Source organism: Ostrinia nubilalis, chromosome 30 (assembly GCF_963855985.1).
Source record: "Ostrinia nubilalis chromosome 30, ilOstNubi1.1, whole genome shotgun sequence".
Lineage (NCBI taxonomy): Eukaryota > Metazoa > Arthropoda > Insecta > Lepidoptera > Crambidae > Ostrinia > Ostrinia nubilalis.
Window position 1 is genome coordinate 111,071 of NC_087117.1, and position 22,116 is coordinate 133,186.

General features: G+C 50.9%; 1 protein-coding gene across 1 annotated transcript in view; it reads left to right on the forward strand.

Annotated features, from left to right (window-relative positions):
* LOC135085876 (PH-interacting protein-like) overlaps nt 1–22,116 on the forward strand; it is a 51,103-nt gene that overhangs the window by 27,725 nt on the left and 1,262 nt on the right. The window contains exons 18-37 of the mRNA XM_063980660.1: nt 37–293; nt 381–473; nt 561–724; nt 1,362–1,492; nt 2,977–3,069; nt 3,704–3,920; nt 5,526–5,615; nt 9,391–9,596; nt 11,145–11,381; nt 12,366–12,507; nt 14,557–14,682; nt 15,315–15,448; nt 16,120–16,241; nt 17,257–17,352; nt 17,485–17,580; nt 17,713–17,808; nt 17,941–18,036; nt 18,658–18,809; nt 19,678–19,801; nt 20,728–21,862. Coding sequence (XP_063836730.1) covers nt 37–293; nt 381–473; nt 561–724; nt 1,362–1,492; nt 2,977–3,069; nt 3,704–3,920; nt 5,526–5,615; nt 9,391–9,596; nt 11,145–11,381; nt 12,366–12,507; nt 14,557–14,682; nt 15,315–15,448; nt 16,120–16,241; nt 17,257–17,352; nt 17,485–17,580; nt 17,713–17,808; nt 17,941–18,036; nt 18,658–18,809; nt 19,678–19,801; nt 20,728–21,056 — 3,001 coding nt within the window. The 3' untranslated portion in view covers nt 21,057–21,862. The remainder of the gene's footprint in view (nt 1–36; nt 294–380; nt 474–560; nt 725–1,361; nt 1,493–2,976; nt 3,070–3,703; nt 3,921–5,525; nt 5,616–9,390; nt 9,597–11,144; nt 11,382–12,365; nt 12,508–14,556; nt 14,683–15,314; nt 15,449–16,119; nt 16,242–17,256; nt 17,353–17,484; nt 17,581–17,712; nt 17,809–17,940; nt 18,037–18,657; nt 18,810–19,677; nt 19,802–20,727; nt 21,863–22,116) is intronic.

Consider the following 22,116-nt stretch of genomic DNA (forward strand, 5'->3'; position numbering starts at 1 on the left):
CGCCCCGCCCCGCTGGTAAGCCCCGCTCGTGGTCAGCACCGCGCCGCCGCACCGGCCGGCCCCACGCGCGCCCCACGCCCCGCCCTACGCCCCGCCCACGCCCCGCCCCGCTGGTAAGCCCCGCTCGTGGTCAGCACCGCGCCGCCGCACCGGCCGGCCCCACGCGCGCCCGACGCCCCGCCCTACGCCCCGCCCACGCCCCGCCCCGCTGGTAAGCCCCGCGCCGCCGCACCGGCCGGCCCCACGCGCGCCCCACGCCCCGCCCTACGCCCCGCCCACGCCCCGCCCCGCTGGTAAGCACCGCGCCGCCGCACCGGCCGGCCCCACGCGCGCCCGACGCCCCGCCCTACGCCCCGCCCACGCCCCGCCCCGCTGGTAAGCCCCGCTCGTGGTCAGCACCGCGCCGCCGCACCGGCCGGACCCACGCGCGCCCGACGCCCCGCCCTACGCCCCGCCCACGCCCCGCCCCGCTGGTAAGCACCGCGCCGCCGCACCGGCCGGCCCCACGCGCGCCCGACGCCCCGCCCTACGCCCCGCCCACGCCCCGCCCCGCTGGTAAGCCCCGCTCGTGGTCAGCACCGCGCCGCCGCACCGGCCGGACCCACGCGCGCCCGACGCCCCGCCCTACGCCCCGCCCACGCCCCGCCCCGCTGGTAAGCACCGCGCCGCCGCACCGGCCGGCCCCACGCGCGCCCCACGCCCCGCCCTACGCCCCGCCCCGCTGGTAAGCACCGCGCCGCCGCACCGGCCGGCCCCACGCGCGCCCGACGCCCCGCCCTACGCCCCGCCCCGCTGGTAAGCCCCGCTCGTGATCAGCACCGGCCGGCCCCACGCGCGCCCGACGCCCCGCCCACGCCCTGCCCCGCTGGTAAGCCCCGCTAACTACCCACTTACGTCACTATGCAGTGGCACTCGCTACAACACCGCGCTGATGCAATGTGGAATACTTTTTGATACTTCGTGCGACGCGTAGCGCAGTATCGCGAAAGCGCATCCTGTAGGCCTAGAATGCGCGCCGTGACAAGCGTTTATCGCGCCATTTTATCGATTTTAGGCGATAAGCCTATACAAATGTCGTTTAAAATCAAGATTTTATCACAGCGCGCAGCCTAGCCCGACTGGCCTTTAATTAATGGATTATTTTACATGGGAAATCTTTGATTCAGACAGGTTAATACTGGGTGTTTTTTGCGAATATAAATGAGTTTTTTTAGACAGAATGTTCTCTACAAAAAAACAACGATTACGTTAGCTATAATTTTGAATATGACTGTTTTGGTTGATAGAGTTGCAATAAAAAGTTATTTCAATTAATGTGCCCTAGATATTAATTAGTTCGCTAAAAATTTACCACTGTGCAGGAGGAGCCACCAGAGCCTCCGAGTGCATCCAGCGACACATCAGACGAGTCGGTGCGCCTGTCTGGCTCGGGCCGCGACTCGCGCTCCAGCCGCTCGAGCCACTCCAGCGGCAGCGCGACCGATTCCAGCAGGTATAAAATGTAGCCAGTAGCATCAAGTAATACACTCGGCATCAAATAAATCGCACCTCCCGCGACAAGCACTTATCAAACGTATGCATCCCCACTTCCCACCAACATTGGTACCATTTGAAAGCCTAGTTCTAAACTTCATTTCATTAAAGGAAAGGTTTTTACCCCAAAAATGTGTCTTTACAAGGATCCAGAGACACTTCTTCAAAAAATAGGTAGTTACGCTATAGCCATTTTATTTTACTATAAAACTGTTAAGTTGGGATTAATCGCTATGCATCTGTTAAAGAGGACACGTGAGATCTTTATTTGGTTTTATAACCATAAAAATTGGTCTAATTGATCCCAGAGGTGAGCCCAAAGTGAGGTCTATTTTCAAGTCACATTTATGGTATATGTTAATCATTTATTTAGAAATGAAATGTATTTTTCTTTAAGGATATTGATTGGGCTTTTAAATAACACCAATATTGTTGAGGTACCATGATTGTGTCAGGAGAAAATCTTTAAAGTTCGCGTCGCGGAAGGTGCGGTTTATTTGATGTTGAGTGTAGTTTGGGTCTAATGTGTAAGTCGCTCAACGAAAGTTACTCACACTGATGTAATATTTGAATAAATAACACAAACGATTATCGAAAACATTAGCTATCACGCTATTGTCTTTAAATTAGGGCAAGCGAGATAGAAAGCACTTGACAGACACACTACGTCGGCCCATGCAGCGTATACAGATGCAAATCGTTTATGGCCTGCACGATACGTTTGAATAACGCACAATTATCAGATACGCATTAATCATTGTGTGAAAATGTACCATAAACTAGAGATGGGTTATACTAGGTATATTTGATACTAGGTGCACCTATTCCTAGTATTTATTTATACTCGATCCAAATACCTATTCCACCTAGTACGTAGTAATTTAGCATACTTGACGCGACTAGTGCGGACTAATCCACGTAATATGACTTTAAAATACATTTTTTTTTAAAGATACATCCGTAGTATGAATAATGCAATTTGAAATTGAATAATAATTCCTCCCTTCATACTTCAACAGGCTTAGGACTGTCAACTTAAAAGTTGGCGTATTTAAAAGATATCAATTTGGTTCATAAAAATATTTACATATTTTTTCTTATTTACATGAATATGGTTTGACTACGTTTGTGTGCGTTTGCTTCGTCGCGCTCAAATTTGTTTGGTCAGACAGAGACGGAGTGAATCTATACGTTCGCACATAAGCTTAGCGAGAAATACTAGGTGCGCGTAATACACGACTACGGATTACGCATTAATAACCTCTATTACTTTGATTATAAGGTCGGAAATCGTGTAATTTATAAAATACTAGGTGGATCAAGTATTTAAAAAATTTAAATAGGGGCCGCCTAGTACTGTAAAATACCTAGTGTGTGGATCTGTTCTAGTAAATACGTCTCATCTCTACCATAAACAATAAGTCATTTGAGTGTAATTTCCAGCAGCTCGTCGTCGTCGCAGTATTCCGACTGGGAGGCGGGCGCAGCGCTGGCCCCGCCCGCGCGTGCTCGTCGCCGTCCGCTGCCTGCCAAGAGGTAAGTTATATAGCTCACTAGGTGGCGCCACTTTCTTAAGTTTATTTTATTTTATTCGGAATACCAACAGCAACCAACAATTATGTTATTATTTTGACTCTACGGCTCACCAGATGGCGCTACTTTCTATGTCACTAGTTGGCGTCACTTTCTTTAGTCATTTTGACTCTACGACTCACTGGTTGATGCCACTTTTTAGTTACCCCGTAGACTACAGATTTTTAGTTGCCTGGTAGTTGTGTCAACTTCCACTTTTTATGAGGAATCGGCCGAAAAAAAGTCTGCAATCTACGAGATGTTTTAGTGATTCTGACAATGGCGCCAACTCGCGAGTGATCATACATGACTGACAGTGGCGCCAACTGGTGATTTCTGAATCATATTTCTACTGACACTCAGAGACGACAACTAGTGTGTGCAAACTTGTCATTAAAGCCTGGTCGCCGAGCATGTAGAATTTAGTCCAATGACCCCATGCTACCACCCATCCTTATCGCTCGCGCGTAATTTTAATGCTGTCGCGACTGTGCGACGCGCGCCCGCAGTGAGTGTGCGAGCGCGACAGCAACATAATTACGCGCGAGCGATAAGGTGCTCGGCGAATGGACTATAACATCAACTTATGTTACTTCAGATACAGCCCAAGCGCAGTGGCCGCCAAACGAGCCGAGCGGACCGAAGACCTTCCCACCACCTCCGCCGCGTCCCCCACCACCCCCGCCGAAGACACCGCGCCCCCTCCGGACGAGCTGGGCGACGCCTACCGCGTGGGCGACTGGCTGACGGCCGTGTCGCCGCGCAAGGCGCCCTACCATCCGCAGATGGGCGACGAGTGCTTGTACTTCAGGCTGGTGAGTCACCGGGCCCGCGCCCATAGAGCTGGGCGACGCCTACCGCGTGGGCGACTGGCTGACGGCCGTGTCGCCGCGCAAGGCGCCCTACCATCCGCAGATGGGCGACGAGTGCTTGTACTTCAGGCTGGTGAGTCACCGGGCCCGCGCCCATAGAGCTGGGCGACGCCTACCGCGTGGGCGACTGGCTGACGGCCGTGTCGCCGCGCAAGGCGCCCTACCATCCGCAGATGGGCGACGAGTGCTTGTACTTCAGGCTGGTGAGTCACCGGGCCCGCGCCCATAGAGCTGGGCGACGCCTACCGCGTGGGCGACTGGCTGACGGCCGTGTCGCCGCGCAAGGCGCCCTACCATCCGCAGATGGGCGACGAGTGCTTGTACTTCAGGCTGGTGAGTCACCGGGCCCGCGCCCATAGAGCTGGGCGACGCCTACCGCGTGGGCGACTGGCTGACGGCCGTGTCGCCGCGCAAGGCGCCCTACCATCCGCAGATGGGCGACGAGTGCTTGTACTTCAGGCTGGTGAGTCACCGGGCCCGCGCCCATAGAGCTGGGCGACGCCTACCGCGTGGGCGACTGGCTGACGGCCGTGTCGCCGCGCAAGGCGCCCTACCATCCGCAGATGGGCGACGAGTGCTTGTACTTCAGGCTGGTGAGCCCAAGTAAAGCGTCCTACCACCCGCCTGGCGCCCCCGAGGGCGAGCGTCGCTCGAGCCACATTTTTTTGTCCAACCGTGCAAAGAATGGTCCCCCCCACCAAGAAATCGTACCATCCACAAAATCGCGCTCCACCAATGTTTGGTCTCGGTCGCGCGGGATTCGGGGAGTTTGATCCGAGCTATCCGAGAGTCATTATTGTAGTGTGCGTGTGCACTCCTGAATAATTTTGAGTATACCGATAACACTCAAACATTTGCGGATGAATGGTGGGGCGCGTCTTCGTGGATGGCACGATCTACAGGGTGCTAGGTAAATGGGTATATGAGCCGACACTAGCCCATGTTAACATGGTCATATAAATGGTATGGTGAAGTCAGAAAATTGATATCTTCATTTTAATTATTTTAATTTTCATACAAGTCGGATTTTATAAAATTTATTTTGTATGAAACTTAAAAAAAAAAAAATTATGATATCAAATTTCTGACTTCACGATACCATTTATATGACCATGTTAACATGGGCTAGTGTCGGCTCATATACCCATTTACCTAACACCCTATATATCTAAGTTAATCCATCTTGGCGGCATCTGGACTTCACTGCGATGACGTCGGTCGCAGATATGGAGTTTTTAAACAAATTGCATTATGTAGCAGACGTCTGTAAGATATCGTAATAAATGAATAATATTATGTTGTTACTAGCTTTCCGCCCGCGGCTTCGCCCGCGTGGAATTTTGTCTGTCACAGAAAAACCTTATCGCGCGCGTCCCTGTTTCAAAAACCGGGATAAAAACTATCCTATGTTCTTTCCCGGGACTCAAACTATCTCTATGCCAAATTTCATCAAAATCGGTTGCGAGGTTTAAGCGGGAAAGCGTAACAGACAGACAGACAGACAGAGTTACTTTCGCATTTATAATATTAGTTGGGATGGGATTGCAGGGCCACCAGCGCTACTTCGAGGCGGTGGCGGAGAAGGACCTGTACAAGGTCAACCCGCGCGACAAGCCCTGGGAGCGCACGCACGTCAATGTAAGCATATCACTTAATATCAAAATCAAAATCAAAAATATTTATTCAGTTTAGACCACAAGTGGCACTTATGAACGTCAATAGAAAATAATAAAAAAAGAAAAGGTAGCCCTTATGGGGCACTTTACATGTCTCCTTATCTTTTGGGCCCTACCAGCGCTTCGAGACAAACATATGACAAGTGCTGAGAAGAAATATTACTTTCTACTTAAGTCCGGTCGCCGAGTAGATAAGATTTCGTCCAATGACCCCAAGCTACCCATACTTATCGCTCGCGCAAAAAGTGTATTGCTGTCGCGATTGTGCGACGGAAGGCAGCAGTGAGTGCGATCGCATCAAATTCATATTGTTTATTGCGTGGAACATTTCAATTTATAGTGGTGTAACAATAGAGTTGCAGCGATGCAAAACAAAATCGAAAATATTCCGTTAACCCCTTGTACTAGGCTAAATATGCTCATATCACAAGTGGGTTTAATACAATAGACGAGCGGCGCACGGTGGTCTGAAAATGAAGCTCCCATACCATAGAAACTTAATGTCAGAAATTAATAAATAAAAATATGCATTGTGTTTAGTATACCTCCCTTTGTTTTACTAATATAGTATGAAGGGTATGAGTAGCTCCATGTGTGAGAAAAAAAATATTTTAATTTTTTTTGTATGGAAAAAAACACTTAAAGTGGATTTTTTTAAAACTGAATAAAACTGAAGGGCTGGTACTCACATGAGCTATTGCACCATACACGGCGATCAAGATGACATACAATTCTTGTGCCTTTGGGTGCCGCTTTGCATGTACCAAGCTTTGGAAATTTTGAATTTTCGGTAGGTGATTTTTCAAGTCTTTGATGTTATTTTATGAAGTTATTAACCGCTTTCAATACGAGAATAGTATGTAAATTAATACTCATAGAACTAGGAATATACTAGGGATATTTTTAAATATTTTTTATTTTGAAAATATAAAAAAATAAAACGTTTAATCATTGAATGAAGTAACCAACCAGTTGGTAACTGACATTGTTAGTAGTTACTAACCTGCTAATGACTTTTAAAGAAAATAATAGAAATCAATATTGATTAAATAAACAACTTAAAAAATCGAACTGCCTAATAGGCCAGAAGAATTACATTTGAAATCGGAAATAATTCCTATAAAAGATTTTATTGTTTTAATGGCTTCATTTGTTACTCATTAAGACTATCCTAAATTTTCGACTTCGACGGAGTTGTGCTTAAGTGGTGGGGGCCCCCGAAAGGGGCGTTTTTCGGTTTTACGGTTATATCGCGTAAAGGACTTACCCTATCGAAAACTGGTCTTCATGACGGATGAAGAGCATTTAATCCTGCATTGAATGAGACCAAATTCATATGTTTTGGACAAACTGTTCTCGTGCTTATCTTCGAAAAAGTACAAAATGTACGTATAATTAATGATCCTCTCCACGTCCAATGGCTCGATACTCGCTTCCAAGTTTTGAAAAGGACCGCCTCAACCGAGGAAGAGGTGCAGTAACCGCAGTTAAGGAACGGCTAGGACGAACAAGGATAGGTGCATCCAGCTCTTAAGCCTTGACAGGGTTAAACTGGTTGAGTCGGCCCTTTACAAGGCTTGGGAGCCTGCGAGTGACGAGTCATTGGACGTAGAGAGGGTCAATAATTATGTACGTACATTTTGTACTTTTACGAAGATAAGCACGAGAACGGTTTGTCCAATACATAATATTATGAATTATTATTTATTTATTATTTATTAATTTTCGATAGGGTAAGTCCTTTCGCGATATAACCGTAAAACCGAAAAAACGCCCATTTCGGGGGCCCCCACCACTTAAGCACAACTCCGTCGAAGTCGAAAATTTAAATAGTCGAAAATTAAATGGGTAACAAATGAAGCTATTAAAACAATAAAATCTTTTGTATGAATTATTTCCGATTTCAAATGTAATTCTACTGGCCTATTAGGCAGTTCGATTTTTTAAATTCTTTATAATTTAATCAATATTGATTTCTATTACATATTTTCATTAAAACGTCATTAGCAGGTTAGTAACTAATAACACTCCTGGAATGGAAAGGATTCGACATAAACATTAATGGCGAGTACATCACTCACCTTCGGTTTGCCGACGATATTGTGGATATGGCAGAATCGTTGGAAGATCTTGGCACAATGCTCGAAGACCTTAATCGAGTTTCCCAACAGGTAGGTCTGAGGATGAACATGGACAAAACGAAGCTTATGTCGAATGTCCATGTTGCGCCTTACCCAGTTTCAGTTGGGAGCTCAATTCTCGAGATTGTCGACAAGTATGTCTACCTCGGACAAACGATCCAGCTAGGTAGGTCCAATTTGAGAAGGAGGTCAATCGTCGAATCCAACTCGGCTGGGCAGCGTTCGGGAAACTACGCAACATCTTTTCGTCCAAAATACATCAATGACTGAAGACTAGAGTGTATAACCAATGTGCTTTACCAGTGATAACTTATGGCTCGGAAACGTGGCCTCTCACTATAGGCCTTATACAGAAGCTCAAAGTTGCACAGCGTGCTATGGAGAGGGCTATGCTTGGTGTTTCTTTGCGAAATCGAATCAGAAATGAGGAGATCCGTAAACGAATCAAAGTCGCTGACATAGCCCGACGGATTAGCAAGCTGAAGTGGCAATGGGCAGGGCACATAGTACGCAGAACTAACGGCCGATGGGGCAGAAAGGTTCTGGAATGGAGACCGCGTACCGGAAAACGCAGCGTGGGACGTCCACCTACAAGGTGGACCGACAACATCGTAAAGGTAGCAGGGAAGCGCTGGACGCAGGCCGCTGCCAATCGATCAACATGGAAAGCATTGGGGGAGGCCTATGTTCAGCAGTGGACGTCCTATGGCTGAAATGATGAACTAATAACAATGTCAGTTACCAACTGGTTGGTTACTTCATTCAATGATTAAACGTTTTATTTTTTTATATTTTCAAAATAAAAAATATTTAAAAATATCCCTAGTATATTCCTAGTTATATGAGTATTAATTTACATACTATTCTCGTATTGAAAGCGGTTAATAACTTCATAAAATAACATCAAAGACTTGAAAAATCACCTACCGAAAATTCAACATTTCCAAAGCTTGGTACATGCAAAGCGGCACCCAAAGGCACAAGAATTGTATGTCATCTTGATCGCCGTGTATGGTGCAATAGCTCATGTGAGTACCAGCCCTTCAGTTCTATTCAGTTTTAAAAAAATCCACTTTAAGTGATTTTTTCCATACAAAAAAAATTAATTTTTTTTTTCTCACACATGGAGCTACTCATATCCTTCATACTATATTAGTAAAACAAAGGGAGGTATACTAAACACAATGCATATTTTTATTTATTAATTTCTGACATTAAGTTTCTATGGTATGGGAGCTTCATTTTCAGACCACTGTGCGGCGGCGGGGATTGTACGATGTGCCAGCGTTCCTCGGATGTCAGGTCGTCCAGTCCGACCCCGTTCGGCTACTGTGGCTTTATTTATGCTTCATATCATTGCATTTTGCTGTTTGATGTGGAGAATACGTGGTGACTTCGTGATTTGTTTCTGAACTGACCTGATGCCAGCATCATCACCTAGAATCTAGACTTAGTTTCCCCTAACACCATTATCAGCACCAGCCGATGTGTTGTCCCGAAGTAGTGGTAGGGCAAGCTATATTTGAATTGATACTTATTTAAGTGCATTGAAAAGGGCCTTCATATTAATAGGAAATTTTAATTGAAATATCCCAGGACTGTGAGGTGGTGAAAGTGATCGGCATCAAGTACGTCATCAAGCCGCCGCGCGTGGTGTGCCTGCGGCTGGCCTGCTCGCTGGACGCGGCGCGCGCGCGCTCCTTCACCGTCCGCTACCACGACATGCCCGACGTCATCGACTTCCTCGTGCTCCGCCAGCAGTACGAGGCCGCCACGGCGCGCCACTGGGGGCCCGGCGACAGGTGAGAGTCAAATTGGCACTTATTGCGCAGGATAGTAGCTGGAAAAACGGAAAAAATCGCGTGAAAAACACTAGTGGAGACTCCAAATTGATGCCCGGCGACAGGTGAGAACGAAACTGACAGTGATTCTTAGGAAAGTAGCCGAAAAAACGAAAAAAAACGCGTGAAAAGAACGATGAGAGTCTCAAAATGACGTCACGCTTAAAAATACGCGATCAAAATGCGCGCGGATAGGCAAGAAAAGTTTGACGTGACGTCACGCACCACAATTTCGTAGCAGAAAAAGTCTTTCGTAGCGCTCCGCGCGTCTCGTAGCATGTCCCGTAGCACTAACGGCGACTAATCGACGTCACGCAACAAAGTTTCGTAGCAGAAAATACTTTTTTGTAGCTCTCCGCGAGGGCCGTAGTCTGTGTTACGTCATGCGTCGTAGCATATTGCTAGTTCGTAGGCTTTGCCGTAGCATTAGTGACTACGAATGACGTCACGCAACAAAGTTTCATAGCAGAAACCTTCGTAGCACTCCGCTCGGGCCGTAGTGTGTGACGTCACGCGTCGCTAGTTGGTAGTGTCCCTTCACCGTGCGCTACCACGACATGCCCGACGTCATCGACTTCCTCGTGCTCCGCCAGCAGTACGAGGCCGCCACGGCGCGCCACTGGGGGCCCGGCGACAGGTGAGCCTTGTTGCGCAGGAAGGTACACGGAAAAACGGGAAAAATCGCGTGAGAAACACTAGTAGAGACTCAAAATTGATGCCCGGCGACAGGTAAGAACGAAACTGATACTTATTCTTAAGAAAGTATATAAAAGAACGAAAAAAATCGCGTGAAAAATCTCCTGGAGACTCAAAATGACGTCACGCTGAAAAATACGCGATCAAAACGCGCGCGGATAGGCAATAAAAGATCGTCATGACGTCAGGCATCAAAATTTTGTAGAAGAAAAACTTCACTCCGCGAAATCGTAGTCTGTGCTACGTCATGCGTCGTAGCGTATTGCCAGTTCGTAGTCTTTCCTGTAGCACTATGGCGAGTCGATAAAAACAAATTCATGCATCATAATCTCGTAGCAGATAAACTTTTTCGTAACATCGTAGCGCGTGTCGTAGTCAATGAGACGACGACGTGGCAATTGCTATTTCGTAGTTTTTCTCGGTTTTTTCACACGCCTACATGGATTAGTGGATAGTGAGTGAAACAGCCAGAATCATTATTTTGATTTTCATTTGTTTTTAAAATCATTGACACAAAATCAAGAAGCCCATCCATAGGAGAAGTGTCCGACCGTCAATTTTTTCTTTAGAATTTGACACCGGCGGCTGTGCGGTGCGGATTGGATCTGTGCGGAGCGGAGAGAAGTGGAAATAATGAAATCTAATTGGTTATTCTATTATTAGGTGCCTGGATGCGAGCGGCACGGGAGGCCTTTGTCCAGCAGTGGACGTCTTTCGACTAAAACGAACGAACGAATTGGTTATTTAACACACTTCTCTGCTCCGCTCCGCTTTGGTGGGAATCGGGTCTGAAACATGTTTATTTGTTGCCAGGTTCCGATGCATGATCGACGACTCGTGGTGGACGGGCGTGGTGCTGGAGCGGTCTGGCGCGGGCCCCGGTGCGGGCCCCGGTGCGGGCCCCGGCGCGGGCCCCGGTGGGGGCGCGGGCCCCGCGGCGGCGTTCTCGGCGACGGCGGCGCCGCACTTCCTGTCGCTGAAGGTGCGCTGGGACAACGGGGAAGTGGAGAGGTTGTCGCCGTGGGACCTGGAGCCTATTGATGTGGAAAGGTCAGTCTTTTTCTCGATTTTTGTGTAATATACTGGTTTATCATATAGCGTCGTAAGCGACGCACATTACAATTACGGCGAAAGCGAATAGACTAAGAACTAGTGAACGCCAGACCTACGTCATTTTATAAAAGCTGAAAGTTTGTCAGCGTATGCTCTCAATATAGGATAAAATATTGGTGAATCATGAAGTTTGGGCCATCGTGGCTTTGGCAGCTATCCTAAAACTGTCTGGCAAGGAGTTGGAACTGTCAAAACTGTCTGGCTGATGAGGAAACTACTTCTAATTATTGCGTATCTGACAAACTTTCAGCTTTTATAATGAGACGTAGGTCTGGCGTTCACCAGATCTTAGTCTAGAAGTGTATCAAAAAAAACTTGCACCTTTTCACTGCTGAGAAATTTGACGCAAGGTGACATACGACCGTCACTTGTTTTTCTAGAATGTTCTGTAGTCGTCGGTTGAGAGAATCCGTGTTCCATCTCTCTATGTTTTCTTTCTTACAGAATTTTTTTTTCTTTCTTTCTTTTGTAAACCTCGAAGCGAGGCGTTTTTATTATGGTGCGGGAAAGTGTGCGTTGCAGTGTAGTTTCATACAAAGAACACTGACCGCCTCGAGTTGATACGGTTACGATCCCTTTCCGGGTTGATAAGAGCGCTTTCACATTTAGGCGACTTATGCCCGTTTTCACCATCAATCCCTAATTTTTAAGTGAACCCTATGGTAACAAATAACAGGAATTTTGTTTACATAGGGGTCACTTAAAACTTGGGGATTGATGGTGAAAACGGGCATTAGCAGCGCGACAAACGCGCAACAGACGCGCTGCCGATAATTTCATACTATGTCAGCGGATGCCTGCCTTCACATTATAAAAACGCCGCTGCCGCGTTGCTGTCGCGCTAATAACACGCCTTAAACGACCGAAAGCAGCCTAAATGTGCTAAGTTCTTTAACATTATCTATCGCCGTGTGTTCGCAGACTGCCATCAGAGCCAGGTGGCTCCGTAGGCGTGCTCCCGCACGAGCTAGAAGCTGTGTTATACCGACCTGAACCCCACGAGTGGCCCCCGCGAGGCGACCGCTCCGCCGCCTGCCGCGCCATCGCGCAACACGTGTCGCAGGTACGCACTCACTCAGACTGCGTCCGAGCCAGGTGGCTCCGTGGCGTGTCCCGCACGAGCCAGAAGCTGTGTTGTACCGACCTGAACCCCACGAGTGGCCCCCGCGAGGCGACCGCTCCGCCGCCTGCCGCGCCATCGCGCAACACGTGTCGCAGGTACGCACTCAGACTGCGTCCGAGCCAGGTGGCTCCGTGGCGTGTCCCGCACGAGCCAGAAGCTGTGTTGTACCGACCTGAACCCCACGAGTGGCCCCCGCGAGGCGACCGCTCCGCCGCCTGCCGCGCCATCGCGCAACACGTGTCGCAGGTACGCACTCAGACTGCGTCCGAGCCAGGTGGCTCCGTGGCGTGTCCCGCACGAGCCAGAAGCTGTGTTATACCGACCTGAACCCCACGAGTGGCCCCCGCGAGGCGACCGCTCCGCCGCCTGCCGCGCCATCGCGCAACACGTGTCGCAGGTACGCACTCAGACTGCGTCCGAGCCAGGTGGCTCCGTGGCGTGTCCCGCACGAGCCAGAAGCTGTATTATACCGCCCTGAACCCCACGAGTGGCCCCCGCGAGGCGACCGCTCCGCCGCCTGCCGCGCCATCGCGCAACACGTGTCGCAGGTACGCACTCAGACTGCGTCCGAGCCAGGTGGCTCCGTGGCGTGTCCCGCACGAGCCAGAAGCTGTGTTATACCGACCTGAACCCCACGAGTGGCCCCCGCGAGGCGACCGCTCCGCCGCCTGCCGCGCCATCGCGCAACACGTGTCGCAGGTACGCACTCAGACTGCGTCCGAGCCAGGTGGCTCCGTGGCGTGTCCCGCACGAGCCAGAAGCTGTGTTATACCGACCTGAACCCCACGAGTGGCCCCCGCGAGGCGACCGCTCCGCCGCCTGCCGCGCCATCGCGCAACACGTGTCGCAGGTACGCACTCAGACTGCGTCCGAGCCAGGTGGCTCCGTGGCGTGTCCCGCACGAGCCAGAAGCTGTGTTATACCGACCTGAACCCCACGAGTGGCCCCCGCGAGGCGACCGCTCCGCCGCCTGCCGCGCCATCGCGCAACACGTGTCGCAGGTACGCACTCAGACTGCGTCCGAGCCAGGTGGCTCCGTGGCGTGTCCCGCACGAGCCAGAAGCTGTGTTATACCGACCTGAACCCCACGAGTGGCCCCCGCGAGGCGACCGCTCCGCCGCCTGCCGCGCCATCGCGCAACACGTGTCGCAGGTACGCACTCAGACTGCGTCCGAGCCAGGTGGCTCCGTGGCGTGTCCCGCACGAGCCAGAAGCTGTGTTATACCGACCTGAACCCCACGAGTGGCCCCCGCGAGGCGACCGCTCCGCCGCCTGCCGCGCCATCGCGCAACACGTGTCGCAGGTACGCACTCAGACTGCGTCCGAGCCAGGTGGCTCCGTGGCGTGTCCCGCACGAGCCAGAAGCTGTGTTATACCGACCTGAACCCCACGAGTGGCCCCCGCGAGGCGACCGCTCCGCCGCCTGCCGCGCCATCGCGCAACACGTGTCGCAGGTACGCACTCAGACTGCGTCCGAGCCAGGTGGCTCCGTGGCGTGTCCCGCACGAGCCAGAAGCTGTGTTATACCGACCTGAACCCCACGAGTGGCCCCCGCGAGGCGACCGCTCCGCCGCCTGCCGCGCCATCGCGCAACACGTGTCGCAAGTATGCACTATACTCGCACACACACAAAAAAAAACAAAGTGTTACATCTATTTTCCACTTAAGTCATATGGTGGACCGATAACCTGATAAAGGTAGCAGGAAGGCGCTGGATGCAGACCGCTACCAACCGTGCGATGTAGAAGTCATTGGGGAAGGTCTATGTTCAGCAGTGGACGTCCTGTGGATGATGATGATTTTTTTTTTCTCTTTATTTGGGACAACCAGCACCATTGTCCACACATAGGATCTAAAGTAGTAAATTGCAGAGCAATGATGATATCTTTAATTACGCGCGAGCGATAAAGATGGGTAGCTTGGGGTCATTGGACAAAATTCTACGTGCTCGCAGACTGGACTTTATATTGATGTTGTTTGTGTTCCCAGGTGATGTCTCTGTCGGTGGCGGAGGCATTCGTGGCGCCGGTGGATCTACAGCGATACCCGGCCTACGCGCGCGTCGTACCCTACCCCATCGACCTGGCCACCGTGCGGGCCCGATTTGATAACCTGGTACGTACTGCGGCTTGATGAGTCCATCATACTTCTTTATCCACACACATAAAACTATAGCCGGACTGACTACTCTTTACGCTACGACCTGACTAGGGCCGTCAGAACACACTCACACACGTAATGTTACGGCCCAATTGAGGCCCGACTCAGGCCACGAGAGCCAGGTGGCCTGTAGCTTTACCATGATATTATATTAAACGTCCTCGCTAACGAGTGCGTCAAATTATGCTCACCAGAAAACTGCTCGAATCTAGTGTGTTCTGGCTCTTCGGAACGCTGCTCTGGCCAAGTGACGCAACAGCAGCGAGATGACGTTGAGATGCTGCGTGGCAATTTTCAGACGACGACGTTCGGGACTATTCCCACCTCTCGTTCCCACCGCTGCAACTCCTGTGTAGCTAGGATCTACATACAGCTTGAATACAATAAAAACCCAAACAGTAAATGTCAAGTTTGCCCCGGGGAAAAGTTTAACTGTCATTGGACCCGCAACGAAATTAATTAGAAGAACATAGGAGGAGTTCAAAGCTTGAAGACGAAAAGATAGACGCTAGTTCACGCTAGTGTGAGGGGCCTAATCAGTTACCAATACTTGACATCACATATTGAAAGCGCGTCATCCTTCGCAGTTCTACCGACGCGCGGCGGCCGCTCAGTTCGACGTGCGATACTTGGCCACCAACGCAGAGCGCTTCAACGAGCCGCACTCGCCCATAGTACGCCAGGCGCGTCTGGTCACCGACCTACTGCTGCACATCATCAGGTAAATAATAAAAGGTTTATTTAAAAACACATTGACATACAATAAGCACAATAGGTAGGCTAATATAGCCCGACGGAATAGCAAGCTGAAGTGGCAAAGAGCAGAACTGACGGCCGATGGGGCAGCAAGGTTCTGGAGTTGAGGCCGCATACCGGAAAACGCAGCGTGGGACGTCCACCTACAAGGTGGACCGACGACATCGTAAAGGTAGCAGGGAAGCGCTGGACGCAGACCGCTACCAATCGATCAACGTGGAAAGCATTGGGGGAGGCCTATGTTCAGCAGTGGACGTCCTATGGCTGAAATGATAATGATGATGAAAGTTCAAAAGAAGAGGCCCGTGAAGTCATGGCGTGCTTAAAAGTGTAGCACTTTGTGACGTCACGCGGAACTTCAACGCATCATAAATTCGTAATTACTTGTGTTTGATTGAAAAATAAAAATATACGTGTCTAATATTTTTTTATTACAAAATCCAAAAATATTAGACACATATTTTTGATTGAAGGACTAAAAGTATTTTTTAGTAAATTGGTGGACGTGTTGAGTCGATTCTTTATAAGGTTGAGGACATTGTGTTGTTGCAGCCACTGGCGCGAGGTAGACATGCTGATCCATTCAACCTGATTTGAACCTTAAGCGTTTGTTATAAGTTATCGTTTCCGTTGCAGCCACTGGCGCGAGGTGGACGTGCTGAGCAAGTACCGCGAGCTGGCGGCCGCCTACCACTCCTCCGACGACGAGCCGCTCGCACACGCCGTCGCCAACAAGGTAACACACACGTCACACCACTGCACACGGTAACACACACGTCACACCACTGCACACGGTAACACACACGTCACACCACTGCACACAAGTACCGCGAGCTGGCGGCCGCCTACCACTCCTCCGACGACGAGCCGCTCGCACACGCCGTCGCCAACAAGGTAACGCATAATATCTTCGTTAAAAATGGCTATAACCACACAGAAGACGTATTCATGACTATAGTCCGGTTGCCGAGCACATACAATTTCGTCCAATGACTCCAAGCTACCCATCCTTATCGCTCGCACGTAAAATTATATTGCTGTCGCGACTGTGCGTCATGGTGTGCGAGCACAACCAACAACTCACCTTATAACCACACAGAAGATATATTTAGGACTATAGTGTTGTAGAAACAGGCTCCACCCACTCGTGCAATCTCTCAAGGAATTCAATCCAGTCTCTTAAAGTCTATACAAGTCAAGTGCTAGCTGTCATTGCAATGTGCACTCTCGCTTATTGTAACAGTGTTTTTTGAGGACGATGTCTCAATGCGAAAAATTTTTTTAGACTTCGGAAAGCTAGGAGTCCTTTGACTCGAGCGCGACATCCGATAACCATCGGGTGTCTTGCAGAGTTCGCGAGTAGTGTAGTGGAGGCATCATCATCATCATCATCATCATTTCAGCCACAGGACGTCCACTGCTGAACATAGGCCTCCCCCAATGACTTCCACATCGCACGGTTGGTAGCGGCCTGCATCCAGCGCCTTCCCGCTACCTTTATCAGGTCATCGGTCCACCTTGTGGGTGGACGTCCCACGCTGCGTTTTCATTCCAGGCACAGTGGAGGCATATTTTTTTAAAATATTATTTTGGTGGTATTAAACGTCGTGTTGTGTTGTCAGACGGCGCGCACGGCACGAAGCGGCGCCGGCCGGCGCTCGTGGACGGCTTGGTGCGGCTCAGTACTGCGCTCGCTACTGCGCTCGCCCGACGCCGAGCCCTTCAAGCAGCCCGTCTCGCCCGAGGTGGCGCCCGGTGAGTGACGTCACACAGCACCAGGCGGCGTGCTGCGCTCGGTGCTGCGCTCGCTACTGCGCTCGCCCGACGCCGAGCCCTTCAAGCAGCCCGTCTCGCCCGAGGTGGCGCCCGGTGAGTGACGTCACACAGCACCAGGCGGCGTGCTGCGCTCGGTGCTGCGCTCGCTACTGCGCTCGCCCGACGCCGAGCCCTTCAAGCAGCCCGTCTCGCCCGAGGTGGCGCCCGGTGAGTGACGTCACACAGCACCAGGCGGCGTGCTGCGCTCGGTGCTGCGCTCGCTACTGCGCTCGCCCGACGCCGAGCCCTTCAAGCAGCCCGTCTCGCCCGAGGTGGCGCCCGGTGAGTGACGTCACACAGCACCAGGCGGCGTGCTGCGCTCGGTGCTGCGCTCGCTACTGCGCTCGCCCGACGCCGAGCCCTTCAAGCAGCCCGTCTCGCCCGAGGTGGCGCCCGGTGAGTGACGTCACACAGCACCAGGCGGCGTGCTGCGCTCGGTGCTGCGCTCGCTACTGCGCTCGCCCGACGCCGAGCCCTTCAAGCAGCCCGTCTCGCCCGAGGTGGCGCCCGGTGAGTGACGTCACACAGCACCAGGCGGCGTGCTGCGCTCGGTGCTGCGCTCGCTACTGCGCTCGCCCGACGCCGAGCCCTTCAAGCAGCCCGTCTCGCCCGAGGTGGCGCCCGGTGAGTGACGTCACACAGCACCAGGCGGCGTGCTGCGCTCGGTGCTGCGCTCGCTACTGCGCTCGCCCGACGCCGAGCCCTTCAAGCAGCCCGTCTCGCCCGAGGTGGCGCCCGGTGAGTGACGTCACACAGCACCAGGCGGCGTGCTGCGGCTCCGTCATCATCATCGTCAGGTCGTTTAGTCTACTGCAAGAGCACGACCCTTTCTTGGAAAATATTATGGTCTTGACTCTCACTGGTTAGACGGGTTGGAGTGACCATGACTGCATTTTGACCCTAAGGTCGTTTGTAGACATTTGTTTTTTCACCGGAAGACGGACCGTAAAAAAACGGACATCCTTTGTTTGCAGTAAATTTTTTCGCCGGATCTATGTCCGATGCATGTGCACACGTTCATTATAAATGATAAATTCGGGCCGTTGTCCGTTCAAAAAAACTGATGTTAACAAACGGCCATATTTGCCTACCTTGCTACATAGTTTAAGCCTAACTAGCAAACTATGAAATATACTTTATCTTGCAACTAAGATAACAAATGTACTGATTATTGTATTTCACAACGCAACGTTGACGTATTGTAATTAGAATACTTAAATGCCGTACGCGTCTGCCGCTCATCGTTAAAACTGTAAGACCAAATCATGTTGCTCTGTAATATGTTTTCACACATGTTTATGTAAATAAATATCTTTATCTTTATCGTAGAAGGAAGTCAAGCATTTACTTCCCTTCCAGACTACTCGCTGGTGGTGGCGCACCCGATGGACCTGGGCACGGTGGGCGCGCGGCTGGCGGCGGGCGAGTATGCTCGCCGAGCACAGTTCGCGCACGACGTTCGCCGCGTATTCGCCAACAGCCGCCTCTACAACACCAACAAGCGCAGCCGGGTAACTAAGCTGAGCAACGCCGCTTTTTTAACAGAAATACACACATATGTTTAACTACGTTACATACTGTAACTGTAGCGTCTAATGTCAGCGAGACTTCAGGGTGCTGAGTGTGAGTTTATAAAAATGTGTGAAAAATTTAGTTCTTGAACGTTTCCGCTGTACAATCCGTCATATAGTTAATGTCATTGTTTGACGCGTTCACTAGTAAGCGCGTTTGATGTAAACTCACACTAGGCCCTCAGATGTGTATGTTCTGTCACGTCATCTTTACATCAAAACCACCCCTCCCGTATCTCAGGCATTGTATAGTTAAGCGCAACAGCTATAATCAATTGACATACTGCTTATGGGCTTAAAATGCCTTTGAAGAATATTACACAATCCCTCCTTTCACTTATGGATCTATCTGCTTCGCGGCATACGAACCAATTAAAAAACTAGGCTTTTAAAAAGCACTTTAACACGTTCCAAGCATACCTCTGCTTCAGTCTTTAAAAAAAATTCGATACTGTTCGATACTCTTTTTCCCTTGCTGTAAAATCACTAACACTACACTTCGCACCTTATACTGCACCTTACTTCCTGCAATTTACTTTGCTTTCTATACTTCGTAATTTACACTACACCAGTGGTTCCCAAAGTTGTCTGGGCTACTACGACTCATCTAATACAAGTTCCCAAACTCGGAACCCACTTATAGGAAATTTTGCCCGCTGCTCAGCGGTTGGATCAGTAGGGTGGTGTGTCGTTCTACAGGCAGGGCCCACTCAATGTTCGCTCGCGACCCATAGTTTGGGAAACCCTGCACTACACTTTGCTCTGTTGCAATAAATTACAATACCAATAACGTGGTGTTTCTTGTCAGATATACTCGATGACGGTGCGTCTGTCAGCGTTATTCGAGACGCTGTGGGCGCGCGCGCCCGCCTCGCCCGCCCGCCCGCGCCGCGCCCGCCCAAGACGCGTCCGCCCACGACGCAACGCAGAGAGTGAGTATACACATATAATGTACTCTTTCTCAGAGATAATAAACGCATGTGTTGCTCTGTAAAATAAAAGATTTATTCAATATTAATACATTTCTCATTGGAATAAACTAAATTCCTCATTCATTGGCTATAACACAAAACCTGTAAAATAAAAGAAACGACATTTAAAGTTCGTTATTTTCTCTTAAAATATCTTCATATTTTCCACAATGACTTTTCACTATGACATTCATTTGATGAACGTCAAAGTCATAGACAAACCATAGACCTTAAAGTAAAAAGTATTTACTTTAGGTACACACATATTGTAGTTTATTTATTTACATATTAAAACAATAAAATGTACATAATGGATGGTGGAAGTAACTCGAGAAATTCGAGTGACATTTTGAGATGAAAAAGATAGGAGAAAAACGGAAAAAAAATTCTTGCTGGCCAGTGCGCGCAGCCGTTGCGGCCGCAACAAATATTATGTTTGCAGCATACGAAGAGGATAACCTTTGAGTTCACTCACACACGAACGATGGTTTTTAAGGTTCAACGAAGCTTTTCCGTTGTGGGGAAAAAAAATGGGTGTTCTTCTCGGTGATATGAAACCCGGTAAGTATTGAGTGGGCTGAAAGATACCAGCTAGTATTAAATCTACTTTTATTATATTAAGATAATCGTGGGCTTCAAGATTGACGCCGGAGTGTCGCTTATGCAATATTAGGATTATTTTTTATATAATAGTGGCTTGAAGCCCAGATGCTGACTGGTTGACTTTATCAACGATGAAAATAATAGGTAAACTTTACTGCTCATTGAAAATAGTCGGGGCTGTAAAAGAACGCCCGAACATTTATTTCTCCGTGTTTTATACAAATATTCAATGCAATACGCAAAACTATGCCTTAACACCTAGCTTATAAAACACCTTTCGACAGCATCAGAAGCAATGAACGGCAGCCTCGACCACGACGATCACCTTCAACAGCGGGCATCCGACGACTCGAGTTCCGAAGAGACACTCGCCGCCACCTCGCGCCGCGTTCATAGAGCGAGGCACCCCGCCCCCGCCTCGTCGGCGCCCGCCCTACAGCCCGCCCAGCCTCGTGGGCGCGCGCGGGACTCGTGGGACAGTGACGCTCCACTACACACGCACACTAAAGGTACAGACACACCGAGCGAGGCACGCGCCCGCCCCCGCCTCGTCGGCGCCCGCCCTACAGCCCGCCCAGCCTCGTGGGCGCGCGCGGGACTCGTGGGACAGTGACGCTCCACTACACACGCACACTAAAGGTACAGACACACCGAGCGAGGCACGCGCCCGCCCCCGCCTCGTCGGCGCCCGCCCTACAGCCCGCCCAGCCTCGTGGGCGCGCGCGGGACTCGTGGGACAGTGACGCTCCACTACACACGCACACTAAAGGTACAGACACACCGAGCGAGGCACGCGCCCGCCCCCGCCTCGTCGGCGCCCGCCCTACAGCCCGCCCAGCCTCGTGGGCGCGCGCGGGACTCGTGGGACAGTGACGCTCCACTACACACGCACACTAAAGGTACAGACACACCGAGCGAGGCACGCGCCCGCCCCCGCCTCGTCGGCGCCCGCCCTACAGCCCGCCCAGCCTCGTGGGCGCGCGCGGGACTCGTGGGACAGTGACGCTCCACTACACACGCACACTAAAGGTACAGACACACCGAGCGAGGCACGCGCCCGCCCCCGCCTCGTCGGCGCCCGCCCTACAGCCCGCCCAGCCTCGTGGGCGCGCGCGGGACTCGTGGGACAGTGACGCTCCACTACACACGCACACTAAAGGTACAGACACACCGAGCGAGGCACGCGCCCGCCCCCGCCTCGTCGGCGCCCGCCCTACAGCCCGCCCAGCCTCGTGGGCGCGCGCGGGACTCGTGGGACAGTGACGCTCCACTACACACGCACACTAAAGGTACAGACACACCGAGCGAGGCACGCGCCCGCCCCCGCCTCGTCGGCGCCCGCCCTACAGCCCGCCCAGCCTCGTGGGCGCGCGCGGGACTCGTGGGACAGTGACGCTCCACTACACACGCACACTAAAGGTACAGACACACCGAGCGAGGCACGCGCCCGAATAAGTGTGCATTACAGTATGGATTTCATACAAAGAATACTGACCAACTCGAGTAGATACGGTTACGATCCCTTTCCGGGTTGATACGTGTGCTTACATCCGTAAAACATAGCTAGCACGAAAACACACCACTCATTGTTGCTAAATAAATCCGGTTCGAAGGACCATGTTTGACCGAGCCGAAAATACACACACATCTGTGTATGAAAATTTTTTGTTTCT